The sequence below is a fragment of the Azolla caroliniana genome, unplaced genomic scaffold (genome assembly GCF_043228905.1).
Source record: "Azolla caroliniana isolate FFs.n. ecotype wild unplaced genomic scaffold, voAzoCaro1.0.p SCAF_2, whole genome shotgun sequence".
In the NCBI taxonomy this organism is placed as follows: Eukaryota; Viridiplantae; Streptophyta; class Polypodiopsida; order Salviniales; family Salviniaceae; genus Azolla; species Azolla caroliniana.
The window spans coordinates 19980955-20001374 of NW_028230437.1; the positions used below are offsets into that span (position 1 = coordinate 19980955).

A 20420-nucleotide genomic window follows, 5' to 3' on the forward strand; every position below is an offset into this window, starting at 1 on the left:
TTCACAATATAGAGAGAGAGAGAGAGAGAATGAATGAAAGATATATTAACGTCTTCTAAGGCCAAAATTGGCCCATGCCATTTTTGGGGGGTAATTATGTACTAATAATGACAATAGGCCAAGATCGATGGGGGGTATTTTTGTAATTTTCAGAAACCCAAGTCTGTCTCTGCAGAAGACACCATCCATTATCTTCTCTCCCACTCTTTTCAAACTCTGAGAGCTGAAGTGAGTGAGTGAGTGCCTGACGGATATGGCGCTTCAGCTAATGTCCGCCTTCCTTCCTTGCAGCTACAACAGTTTCCCCCCTCTCAGAGCACCCTTCTGGAGACACAGCCTATCTTTCAGGGCCTCATCACACAATCTCTCCGAAGCTTCTTCATGTGAAGGAGGATTAACCCTTCCTCATTCCCCTTCGACAGATATATCTGCCCTGAAGATTCTACTGGACCAGGAATTGGCTTCTGGTAACGAAAGGAGAGCCCTAGATTTGATTGCATCGAGTGGCCTCCGAGGCTTCGGCACTGCTTCACAGGTTCTAACTTCACATTGTTTGCAGACTTTGTACTCCTCCCCACACTCACGTTTCTTGAGTTTCTGAGACCTATATGTATGTATATATGTATGTATGTATGTATGTATGTATGTATTTGCGCTTCATAAAATCGCAATATGCCTAGATAGGAATTAATAGAAAAGAAAGAAGAAGATATATTAACATCTCTAGAAGGCTATAGTGGCCTATCCCATTGGAAAAAGATCACAACTGTTTATGTTAACATGTCAATGTGAGTAATAAAAGAAAAATATATCTTTCCATTCTAGCTCCGTAAAAGTAAATGGTTGGAAAAATCTAATCATGAAGATAACCACCAGTTGGGTTTGGTGCCTGAGCAACGGGAGCTCGAATTTCTGCCTTGTGAAAATATCCATCACGGCTTGATCCTATATAGAAAGTTTGGTGGGGCAAGGAGGATGTTTCCATTCCCACGAGTCATGTGAGGATGAATCTGTCCCTATATGAAGATACGACATCAGGATGTCCTGGTTGGTGTTTACAACATCCATGACAAAGAGCAATGATTCTAGCATTAATGACTCAATGCTGGCAGGGATGTTTGGTCAAGGATTTTACTCTAATGAGCAGTGTGATAAAAGGCTTTTGATGCTGAAAAAGGTCTACTCTAATAAGCTTTGCAATTGGAAGTTCACATTGTCTGAGGGAGAGAATGCTGTGTGGGATAATAGAGCATAGGACATGGCCAAAATATTTTGGAAAAGCAAAATTTAATGCGGTTGAAGGTTGAGCAGTAAAGTAAAATGTGATACTAATCACACACTCTCTCCGGCATCATGTGCATTTATAAAGAGATCCCTTGCTTGTAGCATAACACCCTAATTTTCAACAGAAGAGAGGTGTTGGTGATGCTGCAGTATTGCCCTCAGAAGGCCTGTGATGTGGCCTATGAGACCCATAAGACAATGCTACAGGAGGGTCCTCCTTTTGAGGAGAGATGTTGATGATTCATTATCTTCTTCGGAAGGCTTGTGGGACCCATAAAACAATTTTTGAAAGGCGTTTGGAGGTAGTGGCTGGGGAAGTGTGCCTGCACATATGCTGTTGTCAATTTTGAGATCATACAATGTCCGGCATCCAGTGAGATGCCTTCTCTAATTGTAACTCATGCTTTATGGTGGGGTGTTTTTTATTCTTGGGGCTTATGGCTGGGGGAATGTGCCAGTCTATACCTGTTGTTAATTTCGAGATCATACAATGTCTGGGGAGGTGCTGTTGTTTCACACTTGCATGAAGCATACTAGCGATCTATTATAGTGATTACAGGATTGCTCTTATCGCTTTCTCACCTCATTGTTTGAACCATTTGCATGTATCATGTACTCAACGCTAAGAGGTAATTTCATTCGTGCTGGCCAGCGGTATTTTGCTGCTACATTACTTTTACAGTTGGCGAGATATTTGACACCACTCAAGCATGGGTAATGAAATCAGAACCAATTTTGTCCCCATCTAAACATGACCAAGGCAGAAAAGAATAGAGTGATTTATTAAAGTTGATAATGGAAGAACATGGATAACCTCACAATGTCTCGTGGTAGAAAGATGACCGACTATAAGGCACACAATTTACATACATCTGAGGATGGATTCATCATTAGGCCCTCTTATATGAACATACATTGATTCCATGCATTGTTGTAGAATACTTAGCATAAAATACGTATGCTAAGTATTCTACAAGCATTCGAACTTTTTTTTTTAAGAATACTTAGAATACGTATTTTATAGATAAAATACGTTAAATACTTAGAATACGTGTAGAATACTTGTAAAATATGTTAAATACTTCTTAACATTTAAAGTTTTTTTCTTCAAAAAAATAAATTTAAAAGTTAAAAAAAATTTAAAACTTTTTTGAAATGATAAATAGTTGTTAAATTTGTAGAATACGTAAAATATGTCAAATTTTAAAAAACGGCAGTTCTAAAACGTAGAATACATGTAGAATACTTCAGAGTATTCTAAAATGTATTCTAAACGTAATATAAGTGTTTTTTAACAACTATGATTCCATGTGCTGTGCAATGTGATATTGCAGCTGGGGATCTCTTCACAACAATGAAATATTGGGTAGGGTGCTATGCTCACTTACCTCTGAAAGAAAGAATTTGCCAATTGTGTCATTAGGGATGGAATATGAAGAACACTACATGTATAAAGGTTTATAAATTTGTCAAAACTTATAGATGGTTTTTACACCTTTTCTATCTTCTCAAATGCCTTGTAATGATTTTGGCAGGTTCCGCAGAGGCAGTATTCAATTGCAGATTTGCGTTTAAATGATATTGAACCAAGTTCATTCTTGTCTCCTGTTGATTCAACACTTGGTCAAGTCCAGAGGAACTTACAAATAGCTGCTGTAGCTGGCTCTATAGTGCTATGGCAGACCTTGCATCCAAGTCAGTTTCAAGTGCTCTCTGCTTTTTTGGCTCTTACTTTCATCTCAGGTGTTGATCTGGTTAGATATCCAGTCCCTTAATGCCATGTCCGTCCAAACAACTCATGCTATCTTTTTGTTAACTTGTTTACTAGTGTTTTTATTTGTTCTACATGACACCATTGATTTCATGACACTTCAAGATTGTTAAAAGCTTAAACGTTTTGGATAATTTGGGAATGTGATTCATGACATTACATAAGAGTAAGAATCTCAAAAAATTCCAAAAGAAATCTGTTAATCAAGGTCTTTCTGACGATATGCCAAACTACTTTAGTGCATTAAAAGCTAGTTTATTTCTCAAGTGTGAAATGGGAAATTATGAAAATTTTGAATCGGGTGTTATTGGTAATATGTGTAGGGGAATTTGTTGAATGAACTGTATTATGGGAACTTTCTTAACTTGTTTTCTAGGCATGATCTGGCAGTCAGAATTATTTGCACAGGCATTGTTTGTAGATCCTTTGGAACTGTTGATAGTTACTGTGTGTTTTTTTGTGCTCATATTCCAAATGCATAACATGAAAAAAACTCCCTGAAGCTGATTTGTTCACCTTTCATTGCACAAAACTTGTTGATAATGTGGGGACATCATGGTTGATGATGACAGTGATGGGATTCCTGGTAAGGTGGATGGGAATCAACTGGGTAAATAGAGAACCAGTTCGTGGATAATTCTTTATCCATAAAATGAAAAGGTTGATGCTGACTAGGGAACTTTATAGAAGATCTTGCTGATGTCATAAGAAGAGGTATAAGTGATCAGGGTTCTTTCTGGAAGCCACATGACTGGCCTTCTGGGAGAAAGAAATTAAAAAAGAAAAGCTCTATAGTAGCCAAAATTGCCCATGGCCTTTAGTCATGTGACCCAAAATTGCCACCATTATGATATATATTGATATCTCACGTGTCCTCTGTATAGATGTTCAATTTCCATTCTGATGATAGTGTGTCATATTGTTAAGCTTAGAAGGTTTAAGTGTAAGGTAGTGATTAACTCTGACTGAAGGTAGCCCTTGAACCTGATCCATTGGGTCACTTGTATAGAAATCCTCAGGTAGTAGGTTAAACTATAAGAATCCTGGTCCTAATGGGAAACATTTAACAGAATTCTTGGAGCTTGATAAATAACTTATAAAGCATGAAATAATTCAAACTTCAAACAATCCTCTCAGAGTGCTGTAAAAAATTCAAGAATGGCCTGTGTGATTGGGGGGGGGGGGGATTGTTTCCTGCTTTATGAATATGGGTTTGAATCAACAATGTTATTGGTGGCTAGTCATAGAATAGGTATCATATGAATAATATTTATACCTACAAGTATTTTTGTTGCAAAGTGTTGTGTTACTCCTTTGTGTCTACAAATGGTTAGACACTGAGATATGAACTTCTAATTTGCTTCCATAAGGGTGACTTTGGAAATATATCATGTGCCATTGAATCCAAAATCAGCTGATATCGAAGTCTGTTATGTTGATGAAATGTGTATATCTACATGTGCTATGCAGGAAACAAGTTTGTTTAGTGTGAAATTTTGCTTGATTAAGAATGGATTCAGCAACTTGTGTTTGTAATAAATTTGTTTCATGTCATAAAGGTACTCAATAATGGAGGAATGGAAGCGTTAATTCTTGATACTATTGGAAGGGTTTTAAGCAGAAAGTACAAAAGTAGAGTTGCGCAGGTATTTGAGGCTATGGTTTTTAATCATGGATAAAAAATGCAGCTTGTGTGGTTGAATGAAATGTCATAAACAATGAAATATTACAGGAAAAGAATGGTGAACCCCAGTTCCCATCTATAGAATGCGATAGGTGGAGACAGGAGTTTGCAGTAGCTGTAAAATGCAGACATGGGATCTTGATAATCGCGTAAATAGCTGCAAGAAGCACCTCAGGTCTGAGATGGCACAGATCATATTCTTCCTTATTTTATGAGTAGAATTTTCAGGGTTACAACTAGGGTTGCAATTCTGAACCAACGAGAGCCTATAAACACTTGCCACTTATCTTTTTGACTGCCTATGTAGTATGACTGCTGTCTATTCAATAGAGAAATGGATGGCATTGGATTATGCTAATTTATACTAATGGCAGCTGAGATCTAAGAGTTTTGGCGTTCGATATGCAAACCACTTTGTTGCTAGCTTCACTTAGATGGCCAATATCACAAGAAAAAGTTGTCCCAGCCTTTGTCATTTTGAAGTGGTGGTGGTGATGTTGATGATGATATATTAACATCCGCTGTGTGCCAACATGACCCATGGAACCAATAATCCTTAGAAAACACTCTTCCCAACTCTGTAGCTGGAGGATTTTTAAAATGAAGAGAGAATGAGAGAGATTCTCCTCACATACTTGGTGATGAGGCCCCATGGTTGATCTACATTGGAGATACTGGCCACTGTATAGCATGAGTCTGAAGGGTCACTGCTGGCTCAATGCTCATACAGCAGATCAGAGAAAAGAAGGAAGAATTTCTTTTCAGCTTGGGGATACTCTCAGCTTTTCTATGATTTAACTTGCTTTGATGTCTCCTTAGTATTCTCTTTGCTTTCACCCTTGTGATATTCCTTTTCATTACACATCCCTCAATGGTTTATTGTTTGCGTCCTTCTTTAAATCGTATCCTGACAGAATCACTTTGCCAATATATGGTTCCATAAAAATATTCTATGTTTATATATCTCTCTCTTTAACATCCAAAACTTGTTTTGCTTGGAAGCATGAAGCAGGCCATTTTCTAATCGCTTATTTGCTTGGAGTACTTCCAAAGAGTTATACACTATCGAGTTTAGATGGTTACCTTAAAGAGGGTTCTTTGAATGTTCAAGCTGGCACAACATTCATTGATATTGATTTCCAAGAAGAGGTACCGATAGATTTTTCTTGTGTTTCTGGTCTGATATTTATCTTTTTGATTGAATATGAAGAGTGTGATGCAGGTTAAATCTGGAAAGCTTTCATCAACGGTAAGTAATGTCATTTGATAGATATTCAATAATTCTCAGATTGTTTGTAGAACAGTTTCGGCATACTACATGCATACCCAAGTGCAGCTTCTACACTGCTCAATATAATTGTCTAACAAGTTGGGTTATCTTTTAACAATTTTACGCAACATATTGAAAGCCTTTGTTATAGCTGGTTTTTAGATATGTCAAACTTTTTGAACGAGTGCCAATTTATCTTTTTCACACCTCGCAGTTAGAAGGGAGACATTCTATGGGATTGACAATACTTTTGCAGAATTTGTAGGACAGTTTATTTTAAACTACGCTACTGCTGAGGCTGGTTGAGTGTCATCTCCTTCAATTAGGATAATGATCCATTGCTAGCACCATGGTATCAACCATGATAATTATCTTGGTGAGGAAGAACTAGAGTAGTAATGTCTCATCAGAACTGTAGACAATATAAGAGATAGATAGATATCATTAACATCCACAGGAGAGCAATATGGTTTCTATTGCGCACAGGGCAGAGCCCATCATGAGGATTGAACTTCGGTTCTCTCAATTTTATGACTTTGAGATGTATTACCTTATACAGGCTTAGTGGATGAACAACCTTTGAGTTGGGATCTAAAATATTTGTCTTTGTTTCATTTTTGTGAAAATATGATTATCTATATCTCTGGAGTCTCCATGAAGTAATAATACTCCATGAAATTATTGGATGCAGGAGAATGATTTGATATTCATGAAATAACTTGAAAATCATTATTTTTTATTTGCTAATCTCATGTCATTCCGAACATTCTCTTTGTGAATAAATACTGTGTAGACATTGAACAAATATACATGTATAGCATTGGCGGGTGTGGCAACAGAATATCTTCTATTTGGACTAGCAGAAGGTGGCATAGGAGACGTACAACAGGTTTTATCCTTAAAAACATATAAAAATAACTTAAGAAAGTCTTATTTGTCTGGTGTTTGTATTTCCTTTAGCTGCAATCCATTACTTGCCATCAAAAGTGACAATTTTGGTAGTGATTGGATGGTAACGGTTGAAAACAAAACCATTCTCTAATGGCAATGCTATGTGTTTATGTTTTCAAGCATAATCACTATCATGCAATAGTTGATTGTATAAAATGTAAGGTAATCTATATGGGGTCTTGACTATTTGAAAGCAGGAGATTCTTTTCCTATTGAGATGGATTACCGACATCTAGCTCTCTTGTTAAAATATATAGGAGTGTAGAGATAGCTGAATAATGATGCCCCATATCATGTTTGAAGTAGGGGTAATTTAAATATGGAAAATTGCTGAAATATGTGTATAAGTTACAGAGATTACATTAGTATGCTTGTTTGATTTTCAAAATTACTGAAATATGCTTGATTAGAGCTGAAACTCCTATTCACATGAAAATTAATATATTTATAGTGTACATTAGTTTAAAATGCCTAATGTAATCATAATTAAGGATTACTGTAATTTTCCTAACAATATTGATTAATGTAACATTGATTATTATCGCTGCTTCTAATTCAGATTAAGAATTAATTGGATAGTTGATTGATGGACCTAAGAGAGAAATAACTTTTGAATATACAGAGCATTTTGTAACCATGTTGTGTGTCATGCAGTTGGACAGCCTCTTCAAGAGTCTGAATTTCACACAAATGAAGGCCGATTCACAAGTTCGATGGGCTGTTCTTAATACAATAACTATTCTGCGAAGGCATAAGAGCACACTTTCAAAACTTGCATCCGCCATGTTATCACAAAAATCTATAGGTGAGTGCATTGAGCTTATTGAAACTGAACTTGCCAAGACATCTGAGATATAAAGATGGCAATTGTATTGAATTGAAAACCACTGTTCTTGTTGATATATGATTATTGTAATGTAAATACTATAAATCAATAAATGCCCAGCATTCAATAGGAAACAACTCATCCCAAATATGAAATGTATAAAGCAATTTCATGCAACTGTTATTCCCTACTAGAGAAAAGTTATGTGATTATCCCTAGCATAAGGGTAATTATATTGAATTTTTTAGTATGTAAATCTGCTGTACTTTTCTAGCTGGTGAATGTGGGTTCCATCCACACTGACAGGCTGTGTCATGTAACCACGATGATTGGACCTAGGGCGTGGGTTCAACGTGCATGTTTACGTGCTAAAATGGTGAGTTTAAGGAGTCCTTGTCACTGTATGATGATGCAGTTAAGATTTGAAGTGGACAGGTGGGAATCCAAGTAAAAAATTGTAATGTTCACACTAATATGAAGGGTGTTTACATTAATACTTAGGTGTAAAAGGTACCAAAATTCGGACCCTGCATGTTAGCTCATGATAGAAAAGTAGAGCTACTCTTACTTTTGCTATTATTAGGCCGAAACTATTGAACGGGCCTCAAATCAGGCGAGACTACCCGCTGAGTTAAAAAACGCTTGGTGGAGTGGGGGGCGCAATTAAGAAATTTTCTTGAAAGTAAACTGTCTCATGAAGAGAGTACCAACTGCTATCATATTTTTTATTCCAAATTACTGACATTGCAGCCTCTAATATGTTGTGTTAGAATTTAAAAACCAGGGTTACTGTTGACAGATAAGAAATTAGGGTTTTTGAAATATCCTAAGAATCTTTGTGATTGTAGTTGGATTTATAAAGAAAATAAATGGGTGCCAACCTTTGGCCAATCACCATATTGTTTCAAATGATTTAAATTATTCCTCTTATCGAGCATACTTTCCAAGATTATAAATTAGGTCAAAGTTAAGTATGGGTAAAGATATTAATCATTGTCCTTGAACATTGATGTGGTCGGTTTCAAGAAGATCAAAGTTGTTAGCATGGTTGGTTACATCAAACAAACAACCGGTTAACGTGGTTAGTTATCAAGTTTTAAACTTCTTTCAGCAAAGGCATGAATACAAATCAATTTGACCTTGAAACTATTGTAAAGTGTCAAAAGTTCATTTATGAGTATCAATCAGTTTGATCATGGAGAATGTGTTAAGCATCCATTGCAAATCATGGGGTTTAGAATGTGTTTCCCTTGGGGATTAATCATAATGATTTGTTTACAAATGCTTGTAGTGATTCCTTTTGTTGGTTTCAATGTAAGGGATGGATTGGTTCCCACATATATAGTGTGTGGAATAGTCACATCTTTTGACACATGGTGCAACTATACACTCGTAAAGTATGGTCAATCTATCTCAAAATGCTGATTCCCCTGTCACATGAAAAAGACATTAGGAATTTCTCTAATCTCTTCATGTTTAGAATCATTATCTTAGAACCAAGCCTCGAACCAACTCAGAAATGGTTCGTTATCTTAGAAATCATCACCAACTATACAACCTAACAAAATAAGTGATTTCCATAGCAAAAAACTAACCATATGGATTATTATGCACAACTTAGAGTATAATATTTATCTTGCACAATTAATACCACGTCTGAATAATGATTACTAAGATGTCCTACATAGAATGATGACTATCCATGTAAATGGGTTGTGGACCGTGCTAACGTGTTATACATATGCTTTGCATATAATATATCTCATTCTCTACTTAACAAAGCTTTCCTATAATATATACTTCTTATGAGGAAACATGCCCCTCTCAAATTCCATGTTACCACTTTCATTCAATCAACAATGTTATGGCTTCACTTGATGCCATGAAACTTATAAAAGTATGTTCTAATGTTGCAGATGGGTTTTCATGCCTAGGGTTTAGGTCCACATCCTTAGGATCATCTACAAAAACTTTTTGTTGAGGTCCTCCCCCCCTAATGAAAACGTTGAGGGGTTTGATAGATTTGCTGCATGTCCCAATGAATCAAATTGAAGTTGAAGGGGGTAATCCCTTATCTCTAAATTGTTGTTGCCAAGGAGTTTTTCAAGGACCCTTCCTTGTTCTTGAAATACCTTGGCAAGTAGTGGGTATTATGTTGCATATTCATTGATTTTCCCTTGGACTTGCAACATGATGCCAATCTTTATTAACAACAACATAAATACTAGGCTTATCTAATGGTTTTTCCCCTTTATCTTTAAGCATTAAACTTTGATTTTCGATATCCATAGAATCTTTAAGTGGGACCTCTTCATCACTTGCTCCAAATGATGTTCCTTCATCCATAACAACCACAATATTAGACATACCAACATCTCTCCCCAACTCCTTCCTTACCATCCCCTTCATTAGGAACCTCCAAAGCCAAAGGCAAACAATGGTGTAAACATTCCACCATAAAGTGGCTCCATTCACCACATCCAAAGCAATTACCTAAAAATGTCTCCCACTTCAATTTAAAACAAAGTCTTTTCATACCAATTGTGTTCATATGCACCCATCTCGACCACTAATGACTTATATCCTATAACACACAAAATCTACACCTATTTATACATTTGCATATGGGGATGCTGTAAAAGTATATGTGTGCGGAAGCATGTGCAATAGACACCGAGTACACAATCGATTGACTTATATCCTATAACACACAAAATCTGCACCTATTTATACATTTGCATATGGGGATGCTGTAAAAGTATATGTGTGCGGAAGCGTGTGCAATAGACACCGAGTACACAATCGATTGTTTAGAACTTGACATTTAGGTAAACATAGAGAATGGATACATGGTGAGTGAGAGAGAGACAGAGAGAGCAGACAACAATACTTCAATTTCAAATAATGAACACTCTGTACATACACCGTGCTTAGTGAGCACTATTTATACAAGCCTTGACGAGCGGGTTGACACAAGTTCCATCAGTACTTGAATGCTCATAAATGAGCTTGACACTAATTCTGCCTATAATATTCCAATTTACTAAAATATAGGCCTCCAACGGCCTGTTAGAATCCCTCTGATTCGGCTCTCGTCTTCTTTAACCGATTCGGGCCTAGTCAATTGATCTTCAACCGATTCGGCTATCGGCTTCTACATCTCTGCGTCGGCTTCCACTGCCTTCTCATCCGCTTGGCATTTGTGCGATTCGGTTCATCCGAATCACCTTCCACAATCGAATCGATTGGTTTCGATACGTTCCAGCTCTTGTTCAAATCGACTCTCTCTTATTCGCCCTCCTTCAGGCCCTTGACCACATTTGCCCATGTCTTGGTCAGCTCTGTCCTTTTCAACTCTATTGCCTTTCTCGGCTCTATCCTTTTCAACTCTACCGCCTTTCTCAACTCTACCTCCCCTTGGTTTGGTTGGCTCTGTCTTTGACCGCTCCCCCTACATGTGACTAGTCTTTGCTCAGTTGGTCTTCTTCCACCTATCCATGCATCCTCGGCTTCTCTAGCCAATCCGGAGAGTCCGACTTCTTCATTCATGCCAAAATCAAATTCTTCATCCGATTCGGCTTTTCGGATTTCATCTCTCTCCTTTTCGGCTTCGCTCCTCCCCCTCAAGTTCGGCATATCGAGGTGTTGTATGCCAAGCATGCCCGAGGATTGTTGCAACTTCATTTGGGAACGGAAGTTGGTGATGCTTCCCTAACCAGAAGGCTTTGCAGACTTGGCCCTTTCGGCCACTGAATTTCGGCAAGCCGAAAACGATGTTTTTCGTCTGCATCTCCCGAAGCTGCGGAGAAGTTGACGTGACCAAACCACTTGTGCCACAAGTCGATGTCCGATTCGACTTTTTTCCCCTTGGTGAATATAGCGGTGCCTACGTCATTCCTTTCGAGGATAAACATCCTCCCTTCTCAGCTCCCTTGCGCGATGATTTGGCCTTCTTCCTCTATGAAGCACCCGAGGTAAGTAAATCGAACTTGCATGCCCTAGTCGACAATCTGTCCAACTGACACCAAATTCTTGGTGATTGTCAACACATGCAAGACATTTCTCATTATCCCTTTCTGGCCAACATGGCTCAAGGGGACATCTCTGATGTGTCCAATTGGGTGAGGGATGTCGTCGCCAGTTTTGACGACCCCCGACTGCTCCAGCTTCTCTAGAGTCGAGAACCACTCCTTGTGATTCGTCATATGGTTCGATGTGCCCGAATCCACATACACACCTCGTTTGACCTTGAGGTGTTCACCGCCATTGAGTTGGCTTTGTGCTTCATTACGATGGTTGGGCCCATTTCAGCTCGCACTGAGCCTTCGATGTAGTGCGATCTCTTACCCCTATCCGCGCCTCCTCGGCTCAATCCAGCTTTGTCTGAATTGGAGCGGTTCTTCCAGCACTCACTCTCCTTGTGGCCTTTCTTGCCACAATACTAGCATTTTGAGTAGGCCTTTGCTTGCCAATTTTCGGCGCCGCCCTGACTCCCCCTACTTCCGGAGGGTTCAAAATTATTGTCGGCATTTCGATTATGCCTCAAGTTCTGCTCTTGTTGGCCGCCTCCATTGTGCGTCGACCTTCCTCGTTCACCATGACCTCGGGGCCGATCCGCCTCCGTGTACAACATCTTGTTGTCGATGTGTGTACTCGTCGACACGCCTGGGTAGTTTCCTTCTTTGAGCAACATCGATTGTAGCTCGAAAAATGAAGGCACATTCTCCTCATGCAGACCGTAGTTTGGAATGCTTCGAACTTCAACGCCAACCCTCCTACCGCAAAACTGCACCCATCATCCTCCTTGATGTTCACGTTGACAGAGGCGAGGGAGTCGCAAATCTCCTTGATCTTGGAGGTGTAATCAGCCATCGATGTCTCTCTCTACCGGACATTGCTCAACTCATGTTTGAGTTGAAGCTTTCTGGCTGTGGTGCTTGTGGCGAAAATCTTCTTCAGATTTCCCCAAGCATCCTTTGGCGTCCTAGCATCTTGAATGTAGTTCAAAAGCTGGTCGTTCACACAGGATACAAAGCAGTACAGAACTCTACTTGCCACCCAATCCCAGGTCGGGAAATCGTTGTGTGTCGATTCAAGTGCTACATCATTAACTCCTTCAATATAACTCCAGTAATCATGCCTGAACAAGTATTGGTGCATCTTGTACGACCAAGATGCATAGTTGCTCCTATCGAGCTTTTCGGTCAGAAGCGAGCTTCCCATTCCTCTGTCCATGTTCCTGTCTTTTCTTTTTTGAAAAATGAGAAACTTGTCTCTATCTTGTTCCCTTGCTTTTCTATCGGCTGCAGAGGAGTCTCAACCGTCGCGCTCTAATACCATGTAAAAGTTTATGTGTGCGGAAGCGTGTGCAATAGACACCGAGTACACAGTCGATTGTTCGGAACTTGACAATTAGGTAAACACATAGAATTGATACACAATGAGTGAGAGAGAGACAGAGAGAGCAGACAACAATACTTCAATTTCAAATAATGAACACTCTATAATTTCAAATAATTTCAAATACATCGTGCTCAGTGAGCACTATTTATAGAAGCCCCGACAAGCGGGCTAACACAAGTACCATCAATACTTGAACACTCATAAATGAGCCTGACACTAATTCTGCCTATAATATTCCTATTTACTAAAAGAGGAATATAGGTCTCCAATGGCCTATTGAAATCCCTCTAACTCGGCTCACCCAAATCGAACTCCCTTCGATCCGGCTCTCGGATTCTTTAGCTGATTCGGCCCATGTTGAGCTTGTCTCTTAGCAAATGCCAACAATACTTCAATTTCAAATAATGAACACTTTGTACATACACCGTGCTCAGTGAGCACTATTTATAGAAGCCCCGACGAGCGGGCTGACACAAGTACCATCAATACTTGAACGCTCATAAATGAGCCTGACACTAATTCTACCTATAATATTCCTATTTACTAAAAGAGGAATATAGGCCTCCAACGGCCTATCCAAATCCCTCTAACTCGGCTCACCCAAATCGAACTCTCTTCGATCCGGCTCTCGGCTTCTTTAGCCAATTCGGCCCATGTTGAGCTTGTCTCTTAGCAAATGCTAACACTTTACCCTTTTGACTCATCAAATCTAGTAAACGGGGCCATAAAAACACATGCTTACAATCTGCTATCACTCAAATGATGCATTTTTGTTTGAATAGAGCATATAATAGTCAACTACAAGGGACCATGCCATTACATACACTAACTGTTTATCAAAGAACTTTATCGAACAATGTACTGAATCTATGTTCAAGGGAATGAATATACAACATCATAAAACCCTTTGGGCCTACATATATATTCTCAATACAATTCGGTGACATGATTGTGTTCAACCATTGTTTAATCCAATTTATGAATTGGAGTTTCCGAGTTAAAAAAATATATAACCACGCAATCATAGAATACATTAAAAGGTTGCAAAACCACCTTAGCATTAACTTCCACATAATGCACATCCTTGCTGATGCTTTCTTTTACTTCGTTTTCATTTTAATGCACAATATCAGACAACAAGGTATTGGCAATTCCCCATAAATTGTCTCAAATTTCAATTATGATTATCCTTGTGAACCTCGTGAGCATTTATTCCCTCAACAGATGTCAATTTCTTTCTTCTCACTGATTTCCTCGATACCTTTAAGCCTCTTAGAGCTCCTATATGCTTCCCTTGCTCGATTACATTCTAACATAATATTGCTCTTTATTGGAGCAATTGTTCCCTAATCAATGTCCCCAACAATTTGTAAGGTAGCCATGTTAATGAACGAGGATAAAAAACACATATATTTCCATGAAGAAAGAGAGAAAGCCAGAACTCACCGGATTCAATTGAAGAGAACGAAGATGAAGAAGATGCCGACACGACAACACACATGTTAAGTATGTATACATATGTAGTTGTGAGTTCTCGGTTTCTGGTGTCTATTTGTCGGGGTGCTCGCGGCGAGGCCACCAATTTTAACTCAAAACTTGCTATATGTATGTATGTATATGTATACATACATATATGTATGTATGTATGTATGTATGTATGTATGTATGTATGTATGTATACATATATCGTTAGGAAGCTCTAATCAAAAGGGAGTGAGGCTTTCCAACAGCAAAGAGCACACCACCAAAACCACAAACCTCTCTTCTTCTTCTTCTTCTTCTTCTTCTTCTTCTCTCTCTCTCTCTTTCTCCTGTTTTTGTGGGCCTTCCTTCCTTCCTTCCTGCCTTTCTGCCTATCAGAACGACGACGACGTGAGATTCTTCTGCAGAGCCAGCTGCTCCCCCCATGGCTGCTGCTGCCGCCGCCGCCAATGGAACCACTGCTTCTTCCCTCTCCCTGCTTCCTTTCCTTTCCAAATTCCTCCCTCAGGTGTGTCAATCTCTTCCACCTGCCCTCTCTCTCTCGCTCTCTCTCTCTCTCTCTCACTGCTTCGTGGTTGCACAGATATTAATTCGCACGGACTTCCACTCCTTATCCGTTTTCTGCGTCTTCTTCTTGCAGGATCGTTTGAAAGAATGGAAGGATCTTGATCTTCCTGTGTCGTTTCCACAGAACGGAGCTGATGAAGCTTTTCTGGACGAGGTATTTTCAGTTTTCTGGACAGACGAGATGTTGTTTGAAATAAATGCTCTGTGCATCGCAAATTTGGTTTGTGGAAGAGCTAGAGAAAAAACTTCATGGATTGTAATGGGAAGATTGTTGGCGTTTCTGTTTTCTTAAGAGTTCTTTTGGATGATTTTCTCTTGCAGAGATAGGGTAAATATTTTGTCTGCGCATAGGAAAGGTTCTTCTTTTGGATGTGGTTACACAGAAGGCTGTTTGTTTTAGAATTTCTAGAAATGGATTCAATACGAGGATAAGGAAGGATGTTTTTGTTCTAGACTTCTTTTGCCACGATTTAACTTTAGTGATAATCGCTAAAGATGTTTATCTTAGACTAATCTGGTAGAGATAATCAACTTCTCGATAGCAGAGGTTTCTTTTCGAAGTGAATTGAAGTGTGGATGACAAAGATTGGTAGTTTCTGCATTATGAACTGAAACTATCACACTCTGGATGAGACCATAAAAGCCTGTCTATTTTTTGCACTTTAAACATGATTCCAATGTTTATCTGTTTGTGTTACATTGTGAATATAAAAGCCTGCTTTTTTTTGCATTATGAATCAAAATCGTAGCTCGTTATGTATTTATTTTAATGATTGAAGTGTGGATCATGAATGCTGTGCTGTATAAACTTCTTTCAACATGATTGCAGTGTAGATCCCAAAGGCTGTTTGTCTTTGCATTGTGAATCAGAATGGTAGTTCGTTATGGAATTGTTTTAATGATTGAAGTATGGATCATGAATGCTGTTTTGTGTAAACTCCGTTCAACATGATTGCAGTGTAGATCACAAAGGCTGTTTGTTTTTGCATTGTTAGTTGAATGGTCACAGTGTGGATTCAGAAAGGATGTGTGCTATTGCATCACAAAAAAGCTGGTTGTTCCAGCCTTATTTTGACATAATTGCAGTGCAGATAATAAAAAGGAGGAAGTTTTTCTCCACATTGTAAACGATAATAAAACAGCTGGCTGTTTCTAGTTTGACATGATTGCAGTAGATAGTCAAAAAGAGGACGTTTGTCTCCACGTTGCAAACCAGAAAGGCTGTTCGGTTTAGACTTGTTTTGACATCGTTGCAGTGTGAATAAGAGAACGTTTTTATATTGTGATTCATAAAGGTTTTCTGGTTTTCCTTCAGGCAAAGCATTGGCTTGAATTTGCCAGTGGATTCCAGGACGGAGATGGGTGGTCAAGAAAGCTAAAAGCATTGGATGACCATTTGGTCAAACAATCAGTTATATTGGGCCATGGCATGACTATCTCACCAGTGGATGTAACTGTCTTTGTGGCTGTGAGAGATACTGTGGTAAAGTCTGAAGAGCGAATGAAACAAAAGAAGTAGGAAGAAGAATACTCTCTTTCCCTCACACCTGAAAAACGTTCATGTTTCTGTAGGTACATCATGTCATTACCATGCCCAAAGTTGCATATCAAAATGTATTGCGTTGGTTTGACTATGTGCAGGTAACAATTTGCAAGGAAATCTGAATAGGAGCAGAAATGGATTGTTTTATTTGCTAGTACATTAATACAGTCAGCATCTTCTGACTTCTTATCTGTTGTTCGTAGAATGAAGAGAAAGTTGCTGTCTTCTGTAATAACATTCCCATTGCAAAAGGGGGATTTGAGCCTCAGGTAATCTCACCCCACATCTGTTTAGAGTGCTGTTTGAGGAGTGTAATCTTAGCATACAACATTTTCATTGCTCTTAACCATTCAGGAATTTTCAGATTTGAGTGACATTTGAGAAGATTAATCTTAATATACCACATTCTTCTCTTATAATCATTCAGGAATTCTCAGATTAGAGTGATGTTTGAGAAGATCAATCTTAATATACTACAGTTATTGCTTAATAATCATCGTAGATTTTCTGATTGGAGTGATGTTTGAAAAGCTCGATATTAACATGCTGAATTTGTTGCTTAAAGTCATCCAGGATTTTCAGTTTAGAGTGTTTAAAAAGTTCGATCTTAGCATACAACATTTTGGTTGCTTCTAGACTTCGAGAAGTTTTCAGATTAGGGTAATCTTTGAGAAACTTAATCTCAATATACAGCAGCTAATCCTTAAATCATCCAGGACTTTTCAGATGCCATCATAAAGAAACCACTAAAAGCAGAAGCCGCAGCTGGAGTTGAACCAAATAAAGGAAATGCAAAAGATGCAGCAAAGTCTACAGAGAAAGACATTGACAATGTTAGTTGTCTTTAGTACTATATTTATTGTGAAGATAGACAATTAAATTTTTTATCTGTGTGCATGATATAGGGTGATAAAGCAAATGATAATAAAGGGAAGAAAGCTACACAAAAGAAAGAAGAGAGCCAAGAACAAAAACGGAATGAAGATATGGAATCCATGAAGGAGGAAGAGAAAAAGGATAAAGAACACGATAAGTCTGCAAAGAAGGACGAGAAAAAAGATAATGAAGTCAACACTTCTGCAAAGAAGAAAGAGAAAAAAGAGAAGGAAGATAACTCTTCTTCCAAGAAAGGAGAGGGGAAAAAAGATGAGAATAAAGGAAAAGAAGAGACACAGGTCAATGTGAGTGTATTGGACATTCGAATTGGACAGGTGATCAAAGTATGGAAACACCCTAGTGCCGACTCGTGAGTATATTATTGTTAGTTTTCAAACTCAGGAATTTATGAGGGGAGCACTCCTCATCACCTTTACAATTATGAATGACAGTTTATTTGTGGAGGAGATTGACCTCGGAGACGTTGGAGTCCGTCAGGTTGTGAGTGGACTTGCAAAATATATGAAGGAAGAAGATATGATGGTATATATAAATTTTATATATCATTCATCAAATGCTTGATTTGTGATTAATGGATGTTCTCTGCTCATATTCCAATGAAATTTCAGAACAGGAAAGTTGTGTTGATAGCAAATGTGAAGCCTGGGAAACTAAGAGATGTTGTTTCTGCTGGTTTGGTAAATTCCTTAGTCCAATTGCTATGTGGGATCCCTTTTGTAAGAGTCTGGATTGTTTCATTTGAATTTAAGTTGGACAGTTGTTTGTTTAGGTACTTTGTGCATCAAATGCAGATCACACTTTGGTTGAACCACTCTTACCACCTCCTGCAGCTGTAGTAGGAGAGAGAGTAATGTTTTCTGGGTGAGTTAATGGTAGCCTTATATTTTGTTGAATATGTGATATACCTGAGGAAATTTTTATCAATTCTTTGATCACTCTTTATTCTTGTGCCATGTATCCATATAGGTATGATGGGAAGCCAGAAGAAGTGCTTAACCCTAAGAAAAAGCAGCTTGAAAAGATTTTCCCTGTGAGTATACCATAATTGTAAAGTTCCTAAAATGCTTAGGTGTGTCTGTAGCCTGTAGGTATATCAATGAGCTTTATGAGGGAATCTTGCTTTAACTTCAATTGCAACTATTTGTTTTTTGTCAATGAGCTTAGCAAGGAAACTATTGTTGTAAAATTTTTATGTGCTATACTGTTTTTTATCTCCATTTTATTTTGGGAAGTAATTTATTGGGAGGGACAAAATAAGGGACACTAAGTTTGTAGGATAATCTGAAGCAGTTTCAAAGACTTATGGATTAGGACCAAGTGCACAAAGACCTTTGCTTGTGAGCAAAGTTAGTGATTTACAGGAGAACCATAGAAGCTATACCAAAATAGGGTAATCACTGATGTGGACTTATGTTTAACAATTGGCAACAGTTCGGTTCGGTTCGGTTCGAGAGGGTCAAAACCTAACCGTTTAAAAATTTTGAAACCTGAACCGAACCATGAAACTGTTAAACCGAACCGTTAAACATTTTTCAAACTGTTCAACCATTAAACCCTTAAAACTGCGGCTTTGTGGTTTGGTTTCGATTTTTAACTTAGGTCAAATTTAAATTTTTTTAAATTATAATATTTCATTTATAAAATTTTTAAAATTTTTATATATGTTCCTAAAATGTGAGAATAAGGTCTAAAAATGAAAAGATTGTTTAAAAACAAAATTTTAAAAATTTTTAAATAATAAATAATAAATAAAAAACCGGTAAACCGTTTAAACTGTGGTTTTTATGACCTGTTTGTTTCATGCTATTCTATATTATCAACATTCTATTTGCATTTAAAAGCACTAAACTTCTGTACCTTTTGGTATGATTCATAGGATCTCTTGACGGATGATAACGGTGTTGCCACTTACCAAGGGATTCCTTTTATGACATCTGCTGGGCCATGCACATCATCGATCTCTAAAGCGCCAATCAAATAAATGAAATCACCATGGTTGTTGGGAACACATGTTATCTCAATCATTCATTATCTTCCAGCTTTAGAGTTCAATTTATTGTATCCATTATATGGTGGTTATCTATATGTGTGCATCTTGGTTAAGGTCTTCAAATGGAACATTTTGAGGTTTACATACTTTAGCGGTATCTTTTGGCTGTTGATTTTGATTGATTGTATGCAATTTTGTTGTTACCTGTTCGCATGTGATAAGAAGAGAAATTTGTAATGTGAAGAGAATATTCCCTTCACTTATTTGTTCAGTAAGAAGCTTCTATAGGTGAGACGTACAATTTTCAAATCCAGTGAAAGGTGAAGGCAATAACTCAGTTATAGCTGTTTTCATTTCAGTATCACCTCATTTGGGTTCGACCAGATGCTATATTAACATATTTGTGTCTGAAATGATTTTGCCTACAACATAGCATACTGTTTATGAAACAATTTGATGATTTTGCCTACAACAGTTTGAAATATCTGAGAGCTAATTGTTCCCTCAAGCAGCAAGATGGGAAAGTACAGAGTATACATTTTCTATATCATATCTTCTGATATATTCCATATTTTTTATGTACTCCATGTGATCATTTTTCTTAGCACTTGTTTGGCAGGAGATATCAGTTCCTCATTAACACATATGTTGATGATAGCATCTCATATCTTTTGATGTAACACATACTGATAATTTTTCTTAGCGTTTTCTTTGATTGGAAGTGGGGTTTATGCCATGCTTGTATGAATTAA

At 37.9% G+C, this 20420-nt stretch overlaps 2 protein-coding genes across 2 annotated transcripts; both read left to right on the forward strand.

Annotated features, from left to right (window-relative positions):
• Positions 1-206: 206 nt before the first annotated feature.
• LOC147867517 (uncharacterized) lies at positions 207-8004 on the forward strand. The gene is made up of 7 exons (XM_087315306.1): positions 207-535; positions 2820-3038; positions 4615-4701; positions 5742-5888; positions 5962-5988; positions 6803-6898; positions 7615-8004. Exons 1-7 carry the CDS (start codon positions 254-256, stop codon positions 7816-7818), a joined length of 1062 nt encoding a protein of 353 aa, XP_087171432.1. The 5' UTR covers positions 207-253; the 3' UTR covers positions 7819-8004.
• A 7015-nt stretch (positions 8005-15019) lies between these two features.
• Positions 15020-19931, forward strand: LOC147867518 (uncharacterized). Its single transcript, XM_087315307.1, has 12 exons — positions 15020-15179; positions 15312-15392; positions 16554-16721; positions 16811-16879; positions 16985-17050; positions 17498-17614; positions 17687-18027; positions 18110-18200; positions 18287-18355; positions 18448-18539; positions 18645-18708; positions 19555-19931. Exons 1-12 carry the CDS (start codon positions 15096-15098, stop codon positions 19657-19659), a joined length of 1347 nt encoding a protein of 448 aa, XP_087171433.1. The 5' UTR covers positions 15020-15095; the 3' UTR covers positions 19660-19931.
• The last annotated feature ends 489 nt before the right edge of the window (positions 19932-20420 follow it).